At 45.6% G+C, this 27,070-nt stretch overlaps 1 protein-coding gene across 3 annotated transcripts in view; it reads left to right on the forward strand.

The window, feature by feature from the left end:
• Positions 1-27,070, forward strand: part of SLC2A9 (solute carrier family 2 member 9) — a 246,552-nt gene that overhangs the window by 148,924 nt on the left and 70,558 nt on the right. For all 3 annotated transcript variants that reach the window (XM_017970671.4, XM_008993600.6, XM_054253479.2), the window contains one exon: positions 9,864-9,974. In XM_017970671.4, the coding sequence (XP_017826160.4) occupies positions 9,864-9,974 (111 nt within the window). The remainder of the gene's footprint in view (positions 1-9,863; positions 9,975-27,070) is intronic.

Consider the following 27,070-nt stretch of genomic DNA (forward strand, 5'->3'; position numbering starts at 1 on the left):
TCTCAGCTGCTCCCAAAGCCAGCAGTCGTCAGGCCCCAGCCTCAGACTGCTCTGCTGATCTTCAGTCTTTAAGTCGGGAATGATATTTCCAGCTGAGCCTGCTTTGCCTGACCTGGAGCAGTTTTGGACCAAGAGTCCAAGAGTCCAAGGCCTGACTTCCCATCTCAGTGGGACACAAACCTGCAGTGAGAAACCAGGCCAGCTGCTCCCCCTCGCTTGGCCTCCACCCGCTTGGCTGTAAACCTAATTAAGTGCGCGTGCATGTAGCACTCAGCGTTGACCAGGAGCTGTCCCCATGGCTGCCCTGTGAGTTAAGCCCCACTTTTAGGCACAGAGACATTGAGACACTTTTCCAAGGTCAAACAGCGAGGAATAGTAGAAAAAGGATTTGAGGCTGGGCATGGTGGTTCACACCTATAATCCTAACACTTTGGGAGGCCGAGGTAGGCAGGTCACAAGGTCAGGAGTTCAAGACCAGCCTGGCCAATATGGTGAAACCCTGTCTCTACTAAAAAATACAAATAAAAATACAAAAAATTAGCCGGGCATTGTGACGTGCACCTGTAGTCCCAGCTACTAGGGAGGCTGAGGCAGGAGAATCACTCAAACCTGGGAGGCAGAGGTTGCAGTGAGCTGAGATCATGCCACTGCACTCCGGCCTGAGTTACAGAGCAAGACTCCATATTAAAAAAAAAAAAGAAGGAGAAAAGAAAAGAAAAAGGATTTGAGCCCCAGCTCTCTGGCCCCAAGGTCATGCATGTCACTCAGCCTGTGTCCCCAGGCAGCCAATGGGACACGTCTTTTTCCGTGTTACATACAGAGGGACCCATGCTCTTTAGTGGTGAATGCCAGCATCACAGCCGTGCTGTGGTCCAGCTTTCCTCTGCAGCTGCTGCCTTGTCGTCCAAATTCGTGGGACGAAGAGAACTAACATGGACCCAAAACTTTGGCCGCCTTGGAAGACTTGCTGTGTTGTCTTCAGTCTCCCAGACACTGTTTGGGGACATGGTCTGTCACTTGAGACATCCGTAAATAGTGCCAGGCATCTCTGTGTTTGTCATCTTAATCCAGCTCCAAACAGGCCTACAGGGCAGGTGGCATCATGCCTATTTTCTAGATGAAGAACTTGTGGCTCTCAGAGGGTCAGGCCTTGCCCGAGGCCCAGAGGTAGTACCTGCACACACAAAGTCACACCTGCTGGTGCCGGCTGCACTCCCTGAACTGCCCGCCCAGGCACTTTGTACCAAACTTGCACTTCTCAGCCTCATAACTATCTACAGTTTGAGCTGGAAAGTTCATTGCCATAGGGGCTGTGCTGTGTGCCTAGGCTATTCAGCAGCCTCCGTGGCCTCTTTCCATTAGGTACCAGTAGCACCATCTGCCCCACCAGCTGTGACCACTGAAAATGGCTCTGGATGTTCAGCAGTCAGCATGGGAGCAAAACTGCCCCCTTTGGCATGGAGTCTTTGCTCACATGGGAGCACAATTGCCCCCAGCTGAGAACCTTTATATCAAGCGAGCATCACAGATGGCTCAGTATATTTATGCTGAAGAGTTGATGAACGGTTTTCCTGTACTTTAGAAGGCACTCTAAAGTTGGCTGGGCGCAGTGACTCATGCCTGTAATCGCAGCACTTCGGGAGGCTGAGGCAGGTGGATTATTTGAGGTTAGAAGTTTGAGACCAGCCTGGCCAACATGGTGAAACCCCATCTTTACTAAAAATATAAAAATTAGCCAGGTGTCATGGCATGCACCTGTAATCCTAGCTACTCAGGAAGCTGAGGCAGGAGACTCACTAGAACTTGGGAGGTAGAGGCTGCAGTGAGCCAAGATTGAGCCACTACACTCCAGCCTTGGTGACAGAGCAAGACTCCATCTCAAAAAAAAAAAATCACGTAAAGTTGGATGGAACAATATTTATTTATTTATTTATTTATTTCTAAATTTCTTTTTGGTGCTGATTTTTTTTTTTGTCCTGCCTCAAACAATAAGCTTCTCTAAAATTAGAACTGTCACTTAAAATGACTTATTGTAGGCAGCTGCCTTCCTTTGGAGCAGTTTGTCCTTGGCATGAAAACCAGGCTTTGGTGTGAGTGTCAGTCTGTTGCCAGTGTGAAAGAGGCTGCTGGCTTCAGAGCCATGCCCCTGTCCCCATTGCTAGGGTGGCCACAGTGGTTCCTGCCCCTCCACTGTGCTCCCCTCACCTGGAGAGAGCTATCAGTGGGCCTCCATCCTCGAAGATGGGAGACTGCATCTTACCAACCCTGTGTCTCCAGCACCAGAGCAGCCCATGCCACGTGCTGGGCACCTGGGTGTCTGGGGAAGAAAAGGAGGCGAGGGCAAGAGATAGGGAGTTCCTGGGCTGAACACTGGATCAATACCAATTGTCAAGCCCAGTGCAGGGAAGTCTTCATTTTCTTGAACCTTCCTGAACCTTCCAGAATGCTCAGTCATGGTGGTTCTCGTATCTACCTGGGATGACCCTTCCTTCCTTGGGGTTTCTTTTTTCTTAAACACAGTTGCGAATCAGTCTCTTCCATGGGCCTCAGTCTCCCATCATGAAAAATGGGGATGAGAATACTCAATTTGCACAGCTGCTGAGAGGAATCTGGAATTGTGTAAAATATCTCCCAGGTGGCACCTGCTCAGCTGGCATGAATCTCCCAACCTCGCTGTCATCAGCATGACTTTCTAGCCTTGTTTTCTCCTCTCTCTATGCCATGCAGTTTCAAAATCTGCTGCTTCCTGATATGCAGTCGTGGTTGGGAAATAAGACACCCAAGTGTGTTAGAAATAGATGTGAAATAAGAGCGAAGAGGAGCAGAGTGCCGGCTGCGAGGGAGCCGTACCGGCCTGGCGCCGCTGGTTCTGGGTGCCCCATGGCAGTGAACTGCTGCCTGGGTTTCTGCACTCGGGGGGATGCTCACGCATTACAAGGTTCCTGGTGTGTTTCTCTAACCACTTCCTTGGGAAATTATTGTGTACTCCTCCCTTCCTTGCTTGACTAAAAGGTCTTCTAGGGCAGACCAGGACTTGTGTTGTCTGCTGTCACCCTAGTGCCTAAGAGACTCCCAGATTCCTTACCCTTTCTGTAAACAGTTGAGTGGAGAGGAGGGAAGGGAGGTGACTGGGAGGGACGAGGGGAAGGAGACACGAAAGCTTTAGTTGTGTGTACAGAAAACTGTGGTACTTTCCTCCTCTTTTGGCCTGGAACCATATGAAGGTCCATTTGATTTGTTGAACCATTATTAGGAGTTCTGGAGCCCAAATCAACTTTTGTACAAAATCTCAAATTACAATTTCAGAAGCAGTTCTTGATAGCTTTTGTTTTGAAAAGATTCTCCTGAAATCACTTCCTAAATCAAATTGGAAGAATCTAAAATGTTCTGTAATCATAATTGTGGAGACCATTTCACTGCAGCGCTTCTCTATGTCGTGATGAACAGGGAGAAAGCTGAGAAGAGACCTTCCATGTGGGCGCCCTAAACTGTCATCAAGAGCCAGCCTTGGGGTCATCTGTCTGCATGCAATGTGTAACAGTGAACTTTTGAGTTATGAAACCTTGGCCTGCCCCGTGCCTCAGTTTCCCCAACTGTAAAGTGGTGGTGAAGATAGATGAAAGGAGACATTTAAAGTCCAGCACTGCGGGGTCCAAAGTGGCTCCCGCCGGAGGTCATGGCGCTCGCGAAGGCGAGGTCATCAGTTCAAGGCTAACCTCATAAACTCAAACTGATTGGCAAAAAAAAAATAAATAAATAAAATAAATAAAGTCCAGCACTGGGTCAGTCACATAGGTGGTACTCTGTAATCTCAGCTATTACTTTGTTGAAGGAGCCCCACCCTGAGACCACCGGGGAGACTATGGTTCCAGCCCACATCCTCCGACTTCCTGGCTGTGCAACCTTGGGTGAAACACTTCACCCCTCTGAGCGTCAGTCACTCATGTCAGAGTTCAAAGGAGACCAGGCCAGACAGGTATTATCATTGGGCTAACGGCTGGATCAATGTGAGGTTATGTTTTTATCTATAAGATGAGAGCAAGACTGGGTGATCCAATACTTTTAGAAAACCTTTAAAAAGCAAGCATTTTCTGGCCACTCTTAAAATGTGAGTCCTTGCTCTGTGTTCTTCTGGATTTTTATAAAGAAAGAGAGTGGAGGTCAGAGAAGGAAGCAGCCCTTTGCTGAGCATGGACTGGCTGTCAGGCATCTAGATATGCTGTCCAGTTTCATGCTCACATGTGCTGTAAGGATAGGAAGCAAGCCTGGGGTGGCGGAGATGTGTATTCACGTTCTCACCACCAGACTGTCCAGCCCACAGACTCCCATTCCTCCAATGACTATGAGCATAGAGAGGGGACATTAGCATGGTCAGTTGCCCTGCCTTGAGGATTCAGCCACCAGGGCCCTGAGCTTCAAGCCCTGCTAGTCCTTCAAGGCCAGTGAGTGACACACAGGTCCTGTTTTGTGAAGCATAAGGTGCGCAGCTGTAGTCAGGGTGCGACTGGTCCCACGGAGAGAGGCGGGGGAGTCAGCTCATTCGTCTGCCTCCATTGCCAAGCTGAAGCGAGGTCTAATGAGAATGGGAGCTGGCATTTGCTTGGGGCTGTGGATCAAGCAGCTCTGCTGAGAGGGAGCGGGCTTCCAGGCTTTGCCAGGAAGCACACAGCCCGCCCCTTGCTTTGCTTGGCAGCTGCAGGCAGTGATCTGTCCCCAGTGCCCCCGTTCCCTCTTACCTCTTGGATAATTCCACTTGCCCTGCTCCATAGGGCTTAGCACCCTCCCTCTAGCATCTCTGGAAGGAAAGCAGATTCCTTCTCATGCAGGGGCAGCAGAGACCAGTAGAAATGTTTGAGATGACCTGGGCTCAATCCCAGCTCTGCCTGTCATAGCTGGGTCACCCTTACCTGGCTGAGCCTCCGTTTCACATCTGTTAAATGGAGACAGCAGTGACAGCTACCTCGCCGGGCTGTGGCAGGAATGCAGTTAAGTCACATAGGAGACAGGTTTGGGGATTTACAATAGATAAGCCCCCTTCTTCTCCTCTGAAATTCAGAACAGGTTAGAGAGGTGGAGACAGAGAGAGGCACAGGAACTAGATGGGGTTGAAAATGTTAGCTATATTTTAAGTGGAGCTGAGCTGGATAAGACAACATGGCTTCATAAGCGGCAGTTAGTTCAGCACCTCCAGCCTTAAGGTGCTAAGTCAGTCACAGGCAGAAGGAGCAACCCCAGACCCCTCTACAGGGCAAGTCCCTCTCTGATTGGAGGCAGCAGACAGGTGTCCAGCTTCCCGCAGGAGGCAGGTACAGAAAGAGCCCAGGGGATGTAAGAGGGCAGCCTCTAGCTGCGTCACTCCCTGTCCCTTGGGCCGAGAGGGAGGCTTGTTCTCCAGTGGATGCCCCCCAAACGGGACCAGGAAATAGAAGGGAAAGGAGGTCCCTGCCCAACAGTAGGTAAGGCATTAACACAGTTCCTGGAACACAGAATTTAATAAATGGGCAAGGTCTTCTCTGTCTTCTGCACCTCAAAATAGATCGTACACATCACCATTTGTTTGTGTAAACAAACACCACCTCTGTGTTTACAACTCTCTCTGTCTCTGTTTCTCTCTCACACACGCAGGAAATGCATAAATGAATAGTATATATGAATTATATCTTTACCCAGTATATATTAGTTTTCTGTTGCTTCTGTAGCAAATTACTACAGTAGCCTAGCTATGATATTGTTGAAGGAGCGCCACCCACAGGGTGGCTTGAAACACCACCGATTTATTAGCTTACGGTTCTGGAGGCCAGAAATCCTAAAATCAAGGTGTTGGCAGGGCCACGTTTCTTTTGGAGACTCCAGAGGGATTGCCCACTTCCTTGACATTCCAACATCTAGATGCCACCTGCATCTCTCGGCTTGTGGCCCCTTTCTGCATCGGCAAAGTCAGCAGCATGGCATTTGCAAATATGTCTTCCTCTCTCTGACCTCTGCTTCCATCCTTACGCCGTCTTTCTCTGATTCTGATCTTCCTGACTCTCTCTTTAAGGACCCTGGTGATTACATCTACAGCTCACCTAGATAATCCAGGATAACCTTCCCATATCAAGATTCTGAACCGAACCACATCTGCAAAGTCCCTTTGGACATGTACAGTAAGATATTCTGGGGTTCCCAGGATTAGCATGGGAACGTTTTGAGGGTGGGGGCTGTTGTTCTGTCCACCGCATCCAGAAACCATAGATTAAAGCCATACTCCTTATGAGCATCACCTTGTTCTAGGCAGAAGTAAATGGGGCGTTTACTCTTACGGAACCTTGACCGATCCTTAGACATGCTGCTTTCTCCAACTGTGGAGGGGGCCAAAAAGATTATGTATGTTACACTTTGTCTCTAAAACACTGTGACATGAGTTAAGAATGAGAACTTCAGGGCATTAGAGGCAGGGACTGGAGAAGACCCAAATCTTCTCCTGCTGCCCTTACCCACTAACCCGCCACCTGCACAGTTCTTCAAAGCCCCATCCCACACGGAGGAGGCTGAAGAGAGTCGCAGAGGTGCGTTCCTACCATGGCATATGTACGTCTGTCAGATGCTCTTCTTTTTTTTTGAGACGGAGTTTCCCTCTTGTTACCCAGGCTGGAGTGCAATGGCGCAATCTCGGCTCACCGCAACCTCCTCCTCCTGGGTTCAGGCAATTCTCCTGCCTCAGCCTCCTGAGTAGCTGGGATTACAGACACACGCCACCATGCCCAGCTAATTTTTTGCATTTTTAGTAGAGACGGGGTTTCACCATGTTGACCAGGATGGCTCGATCTCTCGACCTCGTGATCCACCCGTCTTGGCCTCCCAAAGTGCTGGGATTACAGGCTTGAGCCACCGCGCCCGGCCTAGATGCTCTTCTTAAGCAAGAAAGAATCCCATCTCCATAGACAGACAGAACCTTCTAGAATGATACCTACCACTTGTTATACACCAGTTATAACAGGTGCTGTCCTGGATGATTTCTCTTATCATTAAAATTTTTACAAGAACCCTGAAAGACAAAGTAGTATTGCCCTTCATTGGAGAACAGAGATTCTGAGACGTGAAATTGCTTGCCTGTGGTCACTCAGGTCACGAGAGGCAGTGCTGGGGTCAGAATCCCTACTCCAGACCTTCAGAATTCTGCTCCTGCCACGTGGCACAGGCAGGCTGGGGGTAACCTGAGAGAACGGAGCTGTGTGGTGAACAAGGTCAACACAAACCCACTCCCTGGGAGCTGGGGTGCTCTCCGGCAGAGTGCACTCTTACGCGTCCTGCGTGCTTTCTTCTTTTACAGCGACCTCAAACTGTCCAATCAAATAAGCGTGTGAGCAGAGGTAGAGCTGAAGGCAGTCACCTTCCCACTCTGTCAACTGGCACAGGGGAAGAGCAGTGGCTTCGTGGCACAAACAGACTAAGACTGGCAGTGTGTGTGACATCCAGGCCTGCCCCGGGGCGGGGGGAGAAGGGCCAGCCTGGCAGGACCCCTGCAGGGCTTGGACTGGGGGAGAGGATCTGTGGGCTGATTTCTTGCCTTTTGATGCATGAATGAGTATAAGAACAAATATGGCTTTGATTGCTGTTTTTATACCTGTCCCTCACTCAACTTAGAATTTTATGCACCATGGCTCTCTTCACTAACCTGCTAAGGGACATCTATAGCAGTGTCTCTATGGGGAGAAGCGAAACCAGGGAAGATAGGGTTGTGGGGAGTGAGAGAAGCCCAGAAGGAGAAGGAGGTGTTGGCCACAACATAAGAGGACTCACATTAAGTGGGATCTAGGGCTGAGAGCCTCAGGAACACAAGCTGGGCAGGGCACGGGGTTCAGAGCCACAGCTGTGAATAACACAAATGTCAGACACCTTCACATGGGTGACAGCCTGGCAGCCTGAGGGCATGAAGAAGGTCCCTAAAGAACTTTGGCCATTGAAAATCAATGAATTTGGCTGATGACTAAAAACGGCTCTTACACTTCTAGAATCCAACCCCGAAGGTGCATTGGGAATCACAGTTACCTTCTAAAGGGGAGGCGATCGTATAAACATACTCACTGGACACAGGGTTTTCAGGATAAAGTTAGCTTCAGTCACAGCCCTGAGAACTATAAGAATTAGTGGATTTGTTAGGCGCTACCTCTGTACACCGTGAGCATGACAGCAAAGGTTCAGGCTAACGATGGAGTCTAACGTTCACTCAAGTGGGGGACAGGTGCAGAGCCCAGAGGTTCTTGTTTTACAAGTACATTAAAACCAATAGATGTGTCCATGCCTGAAACCTTGACGAAATGGGTGTAGTAGTTTTCAGTAGCATCTCTCGGGATGCCCATAACTTTATGGAGATTTACTTTCTTCACAAAAATTTAACCATCTGTAGATATAAGTAGGTCCTAAATCTTCCCTGCAACGTGTGAATAATTTTTGCTAAAAACTTCTAGTAATAAGAGAAATCTATAGAAACAAGAGCTTCATCCAGAAACAAAAAGCAAAATGCAAGAGTGTGGCCAGCCAACGTTGGACCTGACCGATTATGAGCAATGTGCTCCAACATTTCTGCTGAATAGGGATCAAACTGTTCACAAATGTTCCTAAGACCCTTTAAGGCAGAATTCATCGATTAGGACAATGTGGTTTTCTATCCTTCAGCAAACTCTTGGTTTTAAAGAAATAGCTGTGATGGGAAGAAACCAGACATCATTTGTGTCCGGGCTAAAACCCTCAAAGTGAATACTGAAGAATGACAATTCTCACCCAGTTCCTAACACCTCACGGGACAGACATAAGCAATGTTTGTTTGACTGGGGAGGAGTAGGAATCTCCGCAGGGCAGAGTGAATTGCCTGAGGTCTTGCAGCCAGCTCAAGATGGAGCCAGGTCGACAAACTCCTAATCAGTGATTGTCTGATACCCATGAGCGTCAGTTAGGATTTAGGTCTAACCTCATGTGGCAGAAACCCCAACAGAGACCTCAACCAGGTGGAAGGTTTTCTGTCTCACATGAAGTAAGTTGCGAGGGCTGGTGTAGCAACTCCAAGACCACACATCCTGGTTTTTTTCCCAGGACACACTCAAGATACGTGTGTTGTCCCAGCATAGTTATCAACACTCTCAAAAGTGCTCATGTTTGGATAATAAATTACAGAACCGCTGCAGTCAGTGAGGGCACAGGTTAACTCTTTCTGACTTCCGGGACCAGCATCTGAACAAGCGGCCTTCATCCCAAGCCAGGGACTTTATGTAAAGTTAAACAGGTTGTGCATTACACAACTCTGGGGAACATCTTTCTCCTTGTATGCATTGTGGATTTACTATGGCAATTTTTCAGTGGATGACAGTAAAGGATTTTGTGTACTGGGGGCCTTTTCTGGTTCTCACAAAGTTATTGAGGTTCATGGCAGTGCTGTTCTGAAGTCACTTAGTATCCATAAAAGGCTGCTGAGGCTCCAGCCATCATCTCCATCATCTGACACAGAAAGGAGAAAGGACAAACAAAAATAAAAAATAAAAATGGAAGCACACCTCCTTGATGAAAAGTTTATTTTTAAAAATGGAGACTTCCTGGAAGCCCCGCCACCATTACTGTTTCTATCTCTCTGTCACACTTAGCTGCAAGGAAAACGAGGAAATAGAGCCTTTTAGCTGGGCACTCCCACTAGTGCAAGAGTTCTTTTAGTAATGAAGAAAGGGAAGAGGTGAGATGAAGGTGAAACATGAGCATCCATGCCACTTCACCTTGGGACTCTGAGTTTGGCAGTGAAATCCAGAGACTACCTTCTACCCAAATTTGATTTAGAAAATAGATTAAGGCCTTCCACTGACCATTTTCTCTTCTCATTCTTTCCTGCATTACAGATTTGGTTCTATACCAACAGCATCTTTGGAAACGCTGGGATCCCTCCGGCAAATATCCCATACGTCACCTTGAGCACCGGTGGCGTCGAGACTTTGGCTGCCATCTTCTCTGTAAGTCGACTGAGGGTTACTTTTGAGAATGCAGCAGGGGGTTACATAGCACAGTGGGAGTGTTCATATGGTCCTGTAAGGCAGGGGGATTCCCCATCAGAATTCATCCATTAGGACAATGTGGTTTTCTATCATTCAGCAAACTCTTGGTTTTAAAGAAAGAGCTGGGATGGGGAGAAACCAGACATCATTTGTGTCCAGGCTATTGATCCAAAACCTCCAGTGAATACTGAAGAGTGACTATTCTCACCTGGTTCCTGACACCTCATGGGACAGGCAGCACAGTACTGTGGGAACCCCAGGCAACAAACCGGCATCCCTTTAAAGGATCGTGTCCTTTGTCATGCCAGAGGCATCTAGATTTTAGGAGTTCATCACGCAGTTCTTCGCTGACATTTTACCCATCTAGAGAATATTCCTTTCTACATTTTGCTTCCCTGTCCTTTTAATAAATAACTCCATCCTTTGAATTCTCACCTAGTCACAAATGATGGCATATGAATGCCCTGGGAAAGAGGGCCGTATTGTCCCCAGCAGTTCAGATTAGAGAATTGGTGTGAGTCTCCAATCTCTTGCCCTGACTTTAAAAATGTTTCAAAACCGTTATCTGTCATCTCATTACCCCAAACGTGGGAATTTGCAAGGCAAAAAAGAAAGGACATTTCAATTCAACCAGTGTAATAGAGAGGAAAACTTTAATAACAAGCCAACGTGTTCAAAAGAAGGCATAGAGCTTGTCACTTTTTCAACCTCCAATGTGCAAAACAAACGTTTGGTGAAGAGGAAAGTTGGGTGGCTTCAGAACCTAGCAGAAATTTCCAGATCTTGGAATCAGACCAAACTGGATTGGAATCCTGGCTCAAGCACTTCTCGGCTATGCAGCATTGAGCAGTGCACTCAACCTCTCTGAGCTTCAGTTGCTCTTTATGAGATGTTTGCGTCTCTTCTTCCTTGGAGGCATGTGGTCTGTGCCTCATATTTTAGGCATGCAGCACACAGTCAGGTTCCCTTCCAAATGGAAAAAGAAAGGGCTAAAATTAGAGAGTTATATTCTCTGACCTTGATGGAGTGGTTCATTTATTTTCCCTCTTGCTCACTGATTAGCACTGACAGATTGATGCCCTCGCAAACAGGCAGAGGCTTGCAATTGTATTTCTGACTTCTCATTGACAGAACGCTTGGCTTTGCGCCTTGCACTTAGTGGGTCATTCTAGCAAGATACTTTAAAAAAAAAAACAAGTATCATTAAAAATGTAGAGGAATGATGTTTTGTCTCTTTCCCTTTCCGCTTCAAAGTCTTTTTGTTAGAGGAAAACATTTCAACGTTTCATGTTCTGGAAGTTTCACAAGAATCATTCTTGTTATTCTCAAGTTATAGACTGCACCGAGTTTTGTTTGTTTATTTTTACTTCGAGCAAGGGAAAAACACAGTCAGTCTGAGATGAAAACTATGGGGAAAGTACAGGAGATTTTTGTTTTTGTTTTTTGTAAAGCATTTTATTTGTATTGTTAAGAAATCAATAGCAGCTCATTAGGGCAAATTTGTAAAATTCAGAAAAAGAGGAACAAAGAAGAAATTACCTGCGATCATAGTAACCAAGGAAGTTTGGCAAGTTCTTCCCTGTCTTTCTGTGCATAGATGTGTATTTCTCACACGGTAGCACAGGAACCCTACTCTGAATACTCACTCTAATCTGCTTTTGTTCGCATAATCTTATGTCAGAATGATTCCCTATTTTATTATTAAGTAATCTTTGTGGAGGTATATTACATATGCAGAAAATCATGGAGATTATCAGCTTCCCTGAATTAACACTGGTGCTGAAAGATTTACCCCACTCCAATCATTTTCTGTGTGGTAATTCCCTTAACCATTGTCTTGAGAGTGGGGTGTTGAACATCTCTGCTCGGAACCTGATGGCAGTGCCATGCTTCTTGGGTTCCAATACCAACTCTGTGTCTTTTTTTTTTTCAGCTGTGTGACCCCAAGTAAGTTATTCAGCATCTGTATGGCTCAGTTTCCCCACTTCTAAAGGACATCATCCCTGCCTCCTAGGGATGGGTTGAGGATTGTACAAATGAATATACATTAAGTGTTCCAGCAGTGACTGTCAAATCGTGTGCACTCGGTAATTGGCAGCTATTCTTGTCCTAGTTAGGTAGATTTCCATAATTTTTGATTTTAAATAAGGCTGTGATGGACATCCTTGCAGAGGGCAGAATTTTACAGGGACTCTTGCCATCTTTTGACAGTCGAGGAAGCCAAAACCCAGAGGAGTGACTTACTCTGGGTCACACAGTCAGCTGGCTCAGAACCCAAGGGGGTGGGGAGAGAGAACATCATGAGGCCCCTATTGCCTCCCGGCCGAGACCCCAAAGTGTTCTGCATGGGACCTCATGAATGCTCACGTTATGCCTCAGAGTCCAGTGATTGCCTTTGTTTGAAAGAGGAACACACTGAGGAAGTGGCTACACTTCTTCCCTTGATCCAAGAGGGACTTCACAGGAAGCCATTCTTATTCATTCCAGACTCCAGAAGCCACTCCTTCTTATGCCCATGCTCTGGCTAGCAGATCATTTTCCTTAAAAGCTGACAATATTGGGCAACATATTCCTTGGAAATACCAACCCCAGCAAGGAGTGTAAATGACTGCACCATCCTGAAAGAGAAGGAGGGGTCCTTCCTAAAGTCAGGACTCAGAGTCACAGCCTCTGGAGAGCACTCCCACCTGGAAGTGTGGACCTGGTGGATCTCAGTCATCTGGACGATGGCCAGTTGATTCCCTGCCATTTATCGAGCTTTCACCAGCTCCTCCCATGGTCAGGCTGTTGACCCTGTGCTGGGGCTTATAGAGAGCCGTTGCCATGGTGCCTGCCTGCAGGAGTTCACAGTCCAGTGGAGGAGGTTGATTATGACCCAAGGATAAATGATGTCTTGCTGTTCTAGAGGTGCAGGAACCTCAGTGTGGGAGGTTCCTCTAAGTGGGAAGTGATGCTTTGGAGCTTTGGTGATGGATTCATTCATGCAGGCATCCGTTCATCCATTCCACAGACACCTAAGGTGCACTCATATGGTGCCAGCTGTCACACGTGAAGTTGCCAAGATCTAGAGAGAAAAACCCAGAAACAATTACCACCTGCAACACGAAAACAAGCTTCCCTCTCAAATAAGGGGTCTGGAAGAGCTTCCTGGAGAAGGGAACCAGGAACCTGAGAGCTGAAGGACCAGGAGAAGTTAGGTGACGGGAAGAGAAGTGCATTGGGTAGTCTGTCCCCCTTTCATCTTTCCAAAGAGCTGGAGATGCAAGGACAGATGCAGAACAGTCCACTGGAAACAGTCCTTAAAAATCGTAGCATTTACCCCAATTCCTGGAAAGCCATGAGGTTAAATTCAGCATGAAGCTGGGAGTGTGGAATGGAAAAATGTTCTGGGGAGAAAGAGCTTTGGCTTTAGGATGAGGCTACTGTTAATTCAAATCCTGATCACCCATTTACCAGCTGAATGGTCTTGGGAACACTGCCCGGCAGCTCTGAATCTATTCGCTTATCTGTAAAATGGTCATAACCATGCCCACCTGTGGGAGGCAAAATAATGGCTCCCCAGGATGTCCACACCATGTTTACCTTACAGGGCACAAAGGAATGTTGCAGGTGGGACTAATCTTGAGATAGGGAGAGGACCCTGGATTACCCAGGTGAGCCCAGTATCATCACGGGGCCCTTGTGAGTGAAAGAGGGAGGCAGGAGGGTCAGAGTCAGAGAAGGAGATGTAGTGGTGGAAGCAGAGGCAGGAGTGACGCCATTGCTAGCTTTGAGGTGACAAAGGGGTCACAGGCCCAGGAATGCAGATGGTCTCTAGAAGCTGGAGCAGGCAGGATTGTCCCCTGGAGCCTCCAGAAGGAACCAGCCCTGCCAACACCATCGTGCTTCACTGCAAGATCTGCTCTAGACTTCTGAGTTCCAAAACTGTAAGATAATCCACCTGTGTTGTTTTAAGCCACTGCGTCTATGGTACTCACTGCAGCAGCAATGGGAAACTAATATAGCATCTGACAGAATTATGGAAACAAAATCCAAACTGTGTGAAAGCCATTCTTCCATTTCTGACAGAGTGTCAATATAAGGTAAATTCCTTGCCCTTTCTGAAGTTTATATATATATATATATATATGTAGCATATTTATATATATAATGTATTCTAATATCATGTTATAATTTATGTAATACATTATAATTCCATATTGTTTGTATATAAAGATACATATTTGAAAATAAGAAAATAAAAATATACAAATATATTTATATATGATATATAAATATATATCTATCAATAACATTAATATATGATACATAAGTATATGTGTTTATTACATATATAATTGTATATATAAATATATGTATTATCTTGTTTTCAAATATACATAAATTATTATACATATAATTGTATATATAAATATATATGTATTACCTTGTTTTCAAATATGCATATTTAAATATATTGAAAATGTATTACCTTATTTTCAAATATACATATTTGAAATGTATTTGAAAACAAGGTGATTCATATATATTTATATATACAATTATATATGTAATAAACACACACATATATATACACATATTTCATCCAGCCCTTTGAAGTGATTGCCTATCCAAAAAGATTTTCCAATTTTTTTCATTCCTCTTATGAGATTTTTACAGTCTATTAAAATGGCTCAGGAGGCTGATAAAACTGAGAAGGGAAAGATATCTTTGCTCATTTGATCTGCAATTAATTTTGGCTCAGGGCATCAGTCATCAGCTCGAGCAACCGTAAATCATTGCCATCTTCAGAAACAGCTGGTTTTCCAAATTGATTTGCTTGGCACCAAGTTAACTCTCTGATGAGTGAACTTCTAGTGAGCATCATTCAGGCCACATAGGGCAGGGGCTTTGTGGGGTGAGGGTTTACTCTTGAGAAGCACAGACTCTGTGCTTTTACAAATCAGGAGTCAGAATTCACAGACAGTCATTCTTAATCATTGCAGTAAGTTTTCATAATTGTCAAGAATGGAATATGCTATTGAGTTGTAGTAAAAAAAAAATCCTTATAGTTTCTGTTGCCTATAGTCCCTGCTGCTTCCCAGTAAATTCCACAATTTCAAATCAAAGGCCTCAGAGTTTACTGCTGGAACTTGGGACACTGGTCCAGCACGTGTGAGAGGAGAACACGGTAAAAGAGAGAAAGCAGGGTGATATAGGCTCTGTATCATACACACGTTGTCACCCGCACCTGCTAGCTGGGTGACCTTGAGCTAGTCACTTAACCTCTCTGATCCCCATTTTTCTCTTAGGAAAAGTGGCAATATTAACAGACCTAAACCTCAACAGGTATTGTCATGATAATCATACTGTAATTCACAGTGCTTGGGGTAGAGAAGATTCTCAGTAAATGTTAACTGTTGTTATGGGTTGAATTGCTCCTCCTCCAAATGCATATGTTGAAGTCCCCAGTACCTCAGAATGTGACTTGAATTGGAAATAGGGTCGTTGCAGTTGTAATTAGTTAAGCTAAGATATGGTCATATTGGAATAGACTGGCCCCCTAATCCACTATGTTAGTCCTTATGAAAAGGGGAAGTTCTGGCTGGGCATGGTGGCTTATGCCTGTAATCTCTGCACTTTGGGAGGCTGAGGCAGGTGGATCACAAGGTCAGGAGATGAAGACCATCCTGGCTAACCTAATGAAACCCCATCTCTACTAAAAATACAGAAGTTAGCAGGGCGTAGAGGTACGTGCCATCCTAGCTACTCGGGAGGCTAGGCGGGAAAATCGCTCGAATCAGGGAGTTGGAGGTTGCAGTGAGCCAAGATTTCACCACAGCACTCCAGCCTGGCGACAGAGCGAGACTCTGTCTCAAAAAAAAGGGGTGAGTGGAGAATCTAGATGCAGACACACACACAGGCAGAACACCCACTAAAAATTAGAACTGTGCTGCCCAAAGCCAAAACACACTAGAAGCCAGGAGAGGGCCCTGGAACAACCCCTTCCCTGGTGCCCCAGGGGCAGAGCCCTGCAGACAGGTTGACCGCGGACTTCAGCCTGCAGAACTGTGAGACAATGCATTTCTATTGCTGGGGCTGCTCTGACTGTGGGACCTGATCATGGCAGCCCTGGAAACTCACACAGTTACTCTTGTTATTAACATTCCTGAAGAGAAGCAGACACAGAAAATGCCAGAGATGCCCTGATGCCTCTCAAAAGCCTAGAGGATGAGACCAAGGCCAGGGTGTTTCTTCCTCCAGCATTCAGCAAATGCTCACTGAGGCCTCTGCTGTGTGCCGGCGGGCAAAACAGGCAAAGGTCCCTGCTGTGGAGAAGGAGAGCTCCTCATGGGGGCACAGACAGTGTACTAAGGGAGTACCCCGCCCGCACAGTGTTTCAGAAGGTGAAGGATATTATGTTATGAGAAAACCGGAGAGCAGAGAAAGGGGAATGGAGAGGCGGGGGCAGGTTGCCATCCTAAACACTGTGGTCAGGCTCCAGGTGAGCCAGATGTCTGGGAAGAGCAGGCAAAAGAAACAGATGAAAGGAAAACCTTTGGGAAAGAGGGACACGGTGACCCTGAGCAGCTCGAAGGCAGATGAATTCAGGGCAGCGGAGGGCATGCATGGTGGGTAGGCCACCTATCAGGAGCTGCAACCTTTGGTAGAGGGACAAAGCCAGCTAAAATGTCCCCGTAGGAAGTGAACCAGGAAACCAACCCCTGGCCTCATTCTCTTTCTTCTGCCTTCTGATTTCTGATTTCTGCTGAAACCTCTCAGAGGTCAGAGGGCAGGGAGCGTGTTGATTTGAGTCCATGAGTCTCCCTCTAGGACAGAGAGCAAGAAGCAGAGAGGTGACAGGAATGTCTGCAGCAGGCCAAGGCAGGAGCAGGGATGTTTCTGCCGCTTGAGGGACCAAGGGGCTGGTGGCGGGGGGCGCGGGGGCTTGAGGGGATCCAAATATGCTTACGAATATTTTCTCCCATTTTGTAGGTTTTCTCTTCACTCCGTTGATTGTTTTCTCTTTGCTGCCTAGGAGGCTTTTAGGGGACAGGGGCGTTAAAAGGAGAGTGCCAGGTCATGCTTTAAATCCCCCTGAGCTGCTGACAAAATAGATAATGACGGAGGGTGACAAGGGTAGAAACAGAGTTGTCATCAGGAGTGGAAAGAGGCTGGTTTTCCCTGTGAATTATCAGACTGACATGTGCTCAGGAACTGGAATCAAAAGGACTGAGTTCAGTTAATTTCCCTTGACAGATATTCCTTTTTCATTGATAAATAATGGTTCTACAGCATTTCTGTAGGTCACAGACTAGAAGAAACTATACGCTTCATCCACTAAAATATTAGAGCAAGTCCCCAGTTTATTTAACAAGGGTTACAGGACCTTAGGACAAAGTGGGGTTACAGCCAGCAGAGGCAGAGCTAGGTTTTCCCCTTGGCTCCCGACCCAAACCCTCCGGAAGCATGAGTGGCCGCCTGAGCTCAGTGTGATCTGGGCAGTACCCCTAGATCTGAGGAGCTAAAACTCAGGCTAAATGGCTCTTCATGTTCAGAGCTTATTGTTCCAAAAGCATTAGTGTTACCTTTGCCTGAGCAGGAAGCAGGCAAAGAAGTGAGGACCCTCCTTGATATGTTTTGGCTGTGTCCCCACCCAAATCTCACCTTGAATTACAGTTCCCATAATCCCCATTGTCATGGGAGGGACCCAATGGGAGATAATTTAATCATGGGAGCAGTTACCCTCATGCTGTTCTCAGGATAGTGCGTGAGTTCTCACAAGATCTGATGGTTTTATAAGGGGCTTCCCCCTTCCCCCTTCACGTTTTCCCCTTCACTTGACTCTCATCCTTCTCCTTCTGCCACCATGTGAAGAAGGATGTGTTTGCCTCGTCTTCCACTATGATTGTAAGTTTCCCGAGGCCTCCCCAGCCCTGTGGAACTCTGTCAATTAAACCTCTTTCCTTTGCTGCTGTAAAGAACTACCCAGTCTTGGGCAGTTCTTTATAGCAGCATGAAAGTGGGCTAATACATTTCTGGTTATGACAGGTCATCCTCATGGGGTGGGGACTGGGTGGGGATGAGGAAGGGGAGAAGCAGAGCCAGTGCCCCAGAATCTCCAAGAAGAAAAGTGTCGTTATACCCTGGAAACCCATTCCCTGCAGTCCCCATTCCCACCCACCCCAAGCTCTGGATAATATCTTCTAAGCAAGTAGCTCTGTTTTTGAGTTTGGCCAAGGACATACGCACAAGTCCATTTCTGCAGCTCACCCTCTGACTCTTGGGATGTGCTCCTGAGTCTTTTACTTCCCACCAATTTTTTCCTAATTTCCTCCCCGTTCCTCTAATAACATCCTTTGGCTCTCCTGTATCTGGTCTGGCCCCACCAGCTACTCATCAAAAGAAAGTGAGGATGTGGCTCAGGGGGTGCAGGTGGAGACAGCACACAGCACCCCCTTGTGTCAATTTTAAGTGGTGGCTGTTCCCACCATCCCCTGCCCTCTGCTGACTCGATGTTCCTGGTATGAAAGCCCTGATTCTTTTTTTTTTTTTGAGACAGAGTCTCACTCTGTTACCCAGGCTACAGCACAATGGCATATTCTCAGCTCACTGTAACCTCCGCCTCCCAGGTTGAAGTGATTCTCCTGCCTCAGCCTCCTGAGTAGCTGGGACTATAAGCACACACCACCACGCCCAGCTAATTTTTGTATTTTTGGTAGAGACTGGGTTTCACCATGTTGGCCAGGCTGGTTTTGAACTCCTGACTTCAAGTGATCCACCCACCCTGGCCTCCCAAAGTGCTGGGATTACAGGCGTGAGCCACCGTGCCCACCTGGAAGCCCTGATTTCTAAGCCATCTGGACATCCAGTGTCTCTTTCTCTGCTCCTTGAAGAACTAAATTTTTTTCCACTTGCCAAATTTGAGAACAGCTTGAATGTCTCCTCACAAACCTGTTTAGAACCACCTTTTACTTTATTTTGAGTAGGGTAAGAGGATGAGGGGACGTGCTTCACTTAGAAACTGCAGGAGCTATGGCCTCAAGCCAAGGTGGTAAAGTAACCCAAGAGGAAAAGACATCCACAGGCCTGGGAACCTGGAGAAGCCTGTCTGCTGCCGGCCTTGCCTTACAGCCTGGTTGGCCCCACCACACGTCTCTTTTGCACTTTGGTTGAAATATCTCAAGACGTTTTAATCTGTTACACTTAGAGATTGTGGGCCACCCTGGAATGACAATTATGTAAAAGACAGCTCTCATTTCTCACACCTTTGGCCCAAACAAATATACAGATAGCTTTTATGCACATTCATCTTTTAAGCAGAAATTTTCAAAAAAGTTTACAGTTCAATGAATTATTCTCTATTTTTAATTTAGAGAGAGCCTGTCTCAAGCAGAAAATTATTTTTGGCACTCTGTCCTCTGAACATAAATTTGAAAATTTCACTAACTTGCAATAACCGCAGCTTTCCAAGGTCTTGGCTTCTTTTCCGAGAGAGGTTTGTGAACGTAGAGATTAACATTTGCATGTTTAAAACAGAATTACGAGCAGCTGAGAGAAATACTGGAATGTGAGGTTTCTTTTCTTTCCTTCTTCTTACATCGCAACATATTTAATAATAAAGATTGGAGACAAGTAAAATTTGTGATATAAAATAGATGGAATGTACCCTGGCCTTCTTTTCTCTGCCGAGGGAGCTGGGTCAGTGTAATCACACCATCCCCGCTCCTTTCTCCCATCCTTCCGTTGCAAACTTTGGCAGTAACCGGCTTCCGACTAGAAAGTCAGCAATTGCTCCTGTGTCAAGGGTTCCTCAGGAGCTCCTGTTATATACACTTTATTTAATCGTGATGAATATTGTAATACATGCTGAATACACTATAGACAAAGAGCGATGTGTTAGGAAGCATGAGGGATGCCTGGGGGCTGGCCCTGATCCGGGCCACATTTTGCCCCAGCATTTACATTTCTCTCTGAAACAGTTTCCGTTGTCTCCACCGCTTTGGCTGGGTTATTAGGGGAAGCCTCATTGAATTGCTTTAAAACGTAAATTTGAAAGAGAGAGAGTGTGTGTGTCCTGCATCAGGTTTAAAGAAATGGCGATGGTAGTTGTCATTCATTCAACACCGTTAATGGTTGCTCAGTGGAGTACTGCTCAAGTAAAGCCTGTTGGGAAAATCGCACCAGCTGACTAAAGAGGGCGCTCTTGCCTTTGGCTGGGCTCCCTTCAGGGAGCAGTCACATAGGACGTCCTGAGGGAGGCAGAGCCCACCAACAGGGCTCCCTCTGGTAGGCTTCTGGGGCCCCTGTGCACAGTAAGTCCACAAGACCCACAGACCCAGAAGGATCAAGCCAGGCAAGGACAGGGATTAGGCAAATCAGCAGAATTAGAAAAGGCCCCAGCCTGCAGTTGGACATGGAGAATAGGGCATCTTCTGTGATCAAAAGGCTCACCCTTGCACAGGAACGAACTCATGCAGGACACTGCAGCCCTGAGAAAGTCAGGAACTCCTGCCAAGTACTGAGTGCCGCATGCAGTTTATATAGAGAGATGTTCTCATGGAATTCAATATACACAAAAAGTAGTAAACGAAGTGTATGTCAAATAATGTAAAAGCACATTAAATCAGATTTGGAAGCTATAATTGAGATACATTTGAAGTAAATGAAATTTTAGGCAATATTTTCCTTCCCTCCAGCTCTTCCTTTTTAAAACTGTGTTTATTGACATATAATAGTTGTACCTATTTGGGAGTACCCTCCTTCTGTTTTTACATGCATTCAATCAGTTAGCAGACCACGTTACAGGCCCTGCCCTTCATCAGACGTTAGCTCCTTGTATTGGTTTGCCCAGGCGGCCAAAACAAACCACGAACTGTGTGGCTTCAACAGCAGGAATTTATCGTATTACAGTTCTGGAGGCCGGAAGCCTGAGAGCAGAGCATCAGCAAGGCTCATTTCTCCTGAGGGCTGCGAGGGAGGATGCCCCGCGTCTCTCTCCCAGAGTCTGGGAACTTGCAGGTGATCTTCGCTGCTTGGTTGGCAGAAGCATCATCCCAACCCCGGCTCATCGTCACATGGCATTCTGTCTGTGTGTGTGTTTTTTGGTTTTTGGATGTTTTGTTTTGTTTTGTTTTTTGAGATGGAATGTCTCACTGTCTCCCAGGCTGGAATGCAGTGCTACAAGCTCGGCTCACTGCAACCTCCATGTCCCTGTTCAAGCAATTCTCCCGTGTAGCTGAGATTAGAGGCACGCACCACCATGGCCAACTAATTTTTGTATTTTTTTCTTTTTTCTTTTTTTTGGTAGAGATGGGGTTTTGCCATGTTGGCCAGGCTGGTCTCGAACTCCTGACCTCAAGTGATCCACCACCACCACCCCCGCCTTGGCCTCCCAAAGTGCTGAGATTACAGGCGTGTGTGCAAGTCTGTCTCTGAGTCCACACTTCCCCTTTTAACAAGAACACCAGTCATCATGGATCGCGGCCCATCCAAATGATGTCGTTTTAATTTAATTATGTCAAAGTAAAGACCCTATTCCCAAATAAGGTCACATTCTTAGGTATAGGAGATTAGGATTCCAATATTTCATTTTTTGAGAGGATGCAATTCAGCCATAATGCTCCCCAAGGGCAGAGACTCCTGGCTCTGCCTTGTCCGTGCCGCAGTGCCAGTGCCGTTGGAGGCTCTCAGTGACCACAGGCATCTCACACAAATGAAGGGAGAAAAACTTTGGGAGCATGTGCATATTCTTTTGATAAATGTGGATGTGTATTTGCCTACAAAACCCTGGAGAGAGGAAGCAGAACACAAGGGTTAAGAGCAAGACTCTGGAGCCAGAGTACCTAGACTTGAATTCTGACTCACTGTGCAAGCTTAGCCAGGTTGCTAAGCTTCTCTGAGCCTCAAGTTCTGGATATAACAGTGGATGACAATAGCACCTACCCCAAGAGAATGTTATCAGAATTCAGTTATTCATATATGCAAAGTCTTCAGAACCATTCCTGGTACCTGGTAAGGGCTGTAAGGATGTTCAAACATGGGAATGAAGACAGCATGAGATTGGCATGAGGACAGCCTCCCAGATCAGTGGAACAGAACGGACAGAATGGAGTCCAGAAAACAAAAGTAATTCCATGAGGAAAGGATGGTCTTTTCAACAAATAGTGTCATGAAAAGTAGATATCTAAATGAAAAACTGTGAATGGCAACCCTTATTATACCACACAAAAAATTAACATTAAATGGGCCGTGTTTCTAAACATGAAAGCTATAGTCTAAAACTTCTAGAAACAAAGGAGAAACTTTGGCCACATTAGGGTAGGAAAGATACAGAATCACAAACCACTTTAAAATAATAAATTGGATTTCATCAAAATTAAAAACTGTGACTAGTTATAAGGTATTGTTAAGGAGATGGAAAGGTAAGTCACAGGCATGGAGAACATACCTGTAAAACACGTTGGAGAGGGGACTTGAATTCAGAATGTATAAAGAACTCTTCAAACTCAAGAAGACCCACTACCCACTTGAAAATGAGCAAGATGTCTGAACACATGCTTTACTGAGTAAGGTATCTAAAACATCAAAAAGCACCTGAAAAGATGCTCAGCACTGTTAGTCATCAGGGAAATGAAAACTAAAAACCACAGTGTTCACCAAAAGGGTGACAATCATTTAAAAGGCTGATAAAATACCACATGTTGCCAAGAATGTGGAGTAACTGGAAGGCTCATCCACCGCTGGTGAGAACGTAAAATGGCACAACCCCTTCAGAGAACAGGTTAGCAGTTTCCGATAAAGCTTTTACCCAGCCAACCCAGTCACTCCCCTCATACTATTTACCCAAGAGAAATCAACGCACATGTCTACATGGAGACTCAAATACTAATACTCATCATGGCTTTACTTCTCAGAGCTGAAAACAGGAGACAGCTATTGAGTCAACAGGTGAATGGAGAAACAAATTTTGGTACATCTATGCGGTGGAATACTGGTCAGCAATACCAAAGAACTGTTGATACAGCAAGAAGGAGGAATCTCAAAAGCACTGTGATTAGCAAAATGAGATGCTGCAAATGAGAAATTGAATCCTTGTGCTAGACAGCGGATCGGAGGTCACCTAGGGTTGGGGGAAGGGACACAAGATTATTTTGGAAAGTGATGGAAATGTTCAATATCTTAATTGTAGTTGTGGTTATAAGGCATATAAATTTGTCAAAACATACCAAACTTTGCAATTCAAATGGGTACATTATATTGAATGAATATTATACCTTTATAAAATTCCTTCTTAAAATCCTAACCAGAACAGAAGGTTCCCATTATTATTTCACCAGAGGCCCCAGCGCTGTGGGGAAGGGCACTAGATGCTGGGTGAATGGCTGTTGAGCTGTTGAGTGCATGAGTGACCCCATAGCTCCAGAGTCCCCAGAGGGGGTTTCCTGGGAGCATCAGGATTCTGACAGTCATCCCCAGCTGACATCAGTAACCTTCAGTCTGCTGTTCGTCTGAGTTAATGTCTCCACTCATGATTTTAATGTCAAGTGGAAATACCATGTGGCTCTAATCCCTTCCAATGGGCTGCACTTTAACTGGACTTTAAGTGGGGAGGGAGGGAGGAATAACAGAGCCGAGAGACTGACTGTATCTGCCTACTAGGATGGGAGGGTGGTTTTTATTCCTTCTTTTCCTTTCAAGGCTGTTTTCCTGGTGTCTTCCTAGACCATCTTTAAAGATCATTTCCAAATCACGGAGACTGTGTTCAGCTTTTCATTGGCTCAGGTTTTTGGTTCATCAAGAGACTTTAGGGAAACGAAACAAAAAGCCACATGCCCCTCAGCCAACTCCTTCCAAAGCACCTGAACATCAGCATCATGGTGTAAGAAAATGGTTCTCGACTGACTTCTGTAAGCACACTCTGACTCTGAACTTGTGGGTGGTACACTTGAAACTTTAAAAAGAACTTGAAAATACTGAAGACAGTAACCATATATGTTAATTTCAGTGTAACAATGTAACACATGCTGATCTTAGTACACCAGTATAACACATGTTAATCTCATTATAACATGTGCTGATCTCAGTGTGACAATATTTCCCAGCAACTGTGATGCTCTTCCATGGCACGCTCTGTTGTCATTTCAGCACCAGGTCACTGGATACACTAATCCAACTCCCCTAAGAAGTTTAGGAGACAAAGTTCCTGTGTGTTCCAGTTATGAACAGCCTTCGTTCTCAGTGACAGCTTAACTGTGGGCTCTGTCCTGTTAGCCACAAGAAAAGCTGTAACATCCTTAGATTGTACCAAAAACCTGCCTTACATAGTTGTGGAAAATTGCCAGTATGGGTATTGGAAATACTTGGTGATAGGAAAAGAATAAAGGCATAATACAGGGGACAGAGATTTGCATCCACATGCTTCAACTACATCTACTTTTTGGTGTTTTGAAGTCAAAAATCCCCATAGAAAATCATGAAAACTGACAGACCAAATAAAATAGTAATCATATATTCCCCCAACCAGAGTTAGCCATTATAAACTATTTCTGCATGTATTTTCTCAGGGTGTATTTGCTTAAAATAATATACTTTATGTTATATAACTACATGTTTTAGTATATAGAGATACTCTTTTCACCTAAGATTGTACCCTGAGAATTTTTCTATACCATTTTACAATTCTTTAAATTATGTTAATTTCTACATATTTCTTATTTAAATATTCCAGTATTTAACTAATTTAATTGTTGATGGATTTCTAGATAATTTTTATTTCCTCCTTAGTATACATAACACACAAATGAAGATCCTCATCCATGCGTCTTTAACAAACATCTATTTCCTTAGGATAAATGCCCGGAAGATGAGTGACTGAGTCCAGGCGTGTGGACGTTTTACAGCTGCACTTTGCTGTGAAGCAACATCTGTCCCACTTCCTTCTCTCTGAACAGTTAGCCCCGGGTGACTTGATAAATCCCATAATCACTCTTGGCCTCTGATCCGGGGCCCAGATCACTGAAAGTGCTATGCTGAGACTGGCATGTGTTGCACTGAGATTAACATGTTGCGCTGAGATTGACATGTGTTGCTCTGAGATTGACCTGTGTTGCACTGAGATTAACGTGTTACACTGAGACTGACATGTGTTGCACTGAGATTAACATGTTGTGCTGAGATTGACCTGTGTTGCACTGAGATTAACGTGTTACGCTGAGACTGACATGTGTTGCACTGAGATTAACGTGTTGCGCTGAGATTCACATGTGTTGCACTAAGATTAACGTGTTGTGCTGAGATTCACATGTGTTGCACTGAGATTAACGTGTTACACTAAGACTGACATGTGTTGCACTGAGATTAACGTGTTGTGCTGAGGTTCACATGTGTTGCACTGAGATTAACGTGTTGCGCTGAGATTGACATGTGTTGCACTAAGATTAACGTGTTGCGCTGAGATTAACGTGTTGTGCTGAGATTAACGTGTTGCACTGAGATTAACGTGTTGCGCTGAGATTAACGTGTTGCACTGAGATTAACGTGTTGCGCTGAGATTGACGTGTTGCGCTGAGATTGATCTGTGCTGTGCTGAGATTAATGTGTTGCGCTGAGATTGACACGTGTTGCGCTGAGATTAACGTGTTGCGCTGAGATTGACATGTGTTGCGCTGAGATTAACGTGTTGTGCTGAGATTGACATGTGTTGCACTGAGATTAACGTGTTGCGCTAAGATCGACATGTGTTGCACTGAGATTAACATGTTGCACTGAGATTGACCTGTGTTGAACTGAGATTAACGTGTTACACTGAGACTGACGTGTTGCACTGAGATTAACGTGTTACGCTGAGATTCACATGTGTTGCACTAAGATTAACGTGTTGTGCTGAGATTCACATGTGTTGCACTGAGATTAACGTGTTACACTAAGACTGACATGTGTTGCACTGAGATTAACGTGTTGTGCTGAGATTCACATGTGTTGCACTGAGATTAACGTGTTACACTAAGACTGACATGTGTTGCACTGAGATTAACGTGTTGCACTGAGATTGACATGTGTTGCGCTGAGATTAACGTGTTGCACTGAGATTAACGTGTTGTGCTGAGATTGACATGTGTTGCACTGAGATTAACGTGTTGCGCTGAGACTGACATGTGTTGCACTGAGATTAACGTGTTGCGCTGAGACTGACATGTGTTGCACTGAGATTAACGTGTTGCGCTGAGACTGACATGTGTTGCACTGAGATTAACGTGTTGCGCTGAGACTGACATGTGTTGCACTGAGATTAACGTGTTGTGCTGAGATTGACATGTGTTGCACTGAGATTAACGTGTTGCGCTGAGATTGACATGTGTTGCACTGAGATTAACGTGTTGCACTGAGACTGACATGTGTTGCACTGAGATTAACGTGTTGCGCTGAGACTGACATGTGTTGCACTGAGATTAACGTGTTGCACTGAGACTGACATGTGTTGCACTGAGATTAACGTGTTGCACTGAGACTGACATGTGTTGCACTGAGATTAACGTGTTACGCTGAGACTGACATGTGTTGCACTGAGATTAACGTGTTGTGCTGAGATTGACATGTGTTGCGCTGAGATTAACGTGTTACGCTGAGATTGACATGTGTTGCACTGAGATTAACGTGTTGTGCTGAGACTGACATGTGTTGCGCTGAGATTAACGTGTTGCGCTGAGATTAACGTGTTGCGCTGAGATTGACATGTGTTGCACTGAGATTAACGTGTTGCACTGCGACTGACATGTGTTGCACTGAGATTAACATGTTGCACTGCGACTGACATGTGTTGCACTGAGATTAACGTGTTGTGCTGAGATTGACATGTGTTGCACTGAGATTAACGTGTTGCTCTGCGACTGACATGTGTTGCGCTGAGATTAACGTGTTGCGCTGAGATTAACGTGTTGCGCTGAGACTGACATGTGTTGCGCTGAGATTAACGTGTTGCGCTGAGATTAACGTGTTGCGCTGAGATTGACATGTGTTGCACTGAGATTAACGTGTTGCACTGCGACTGACATGTGTTGCACTGAGATTAACAT

Source organism: Callithrix jacchus, chromosome 3 (assembly GCF_049354715.1).
Source record: "Callithrix jacchus isolate 240 chromosome 3, calJac240_pri, whole genome shotgun sequence".
In the NCBI taxonomy this organism is placed as follows: Eukaryota; Metazoa; Chordata; class Mammalia; order Primates; family Cebidae; genus Callithrix; species Callithrix jacchus.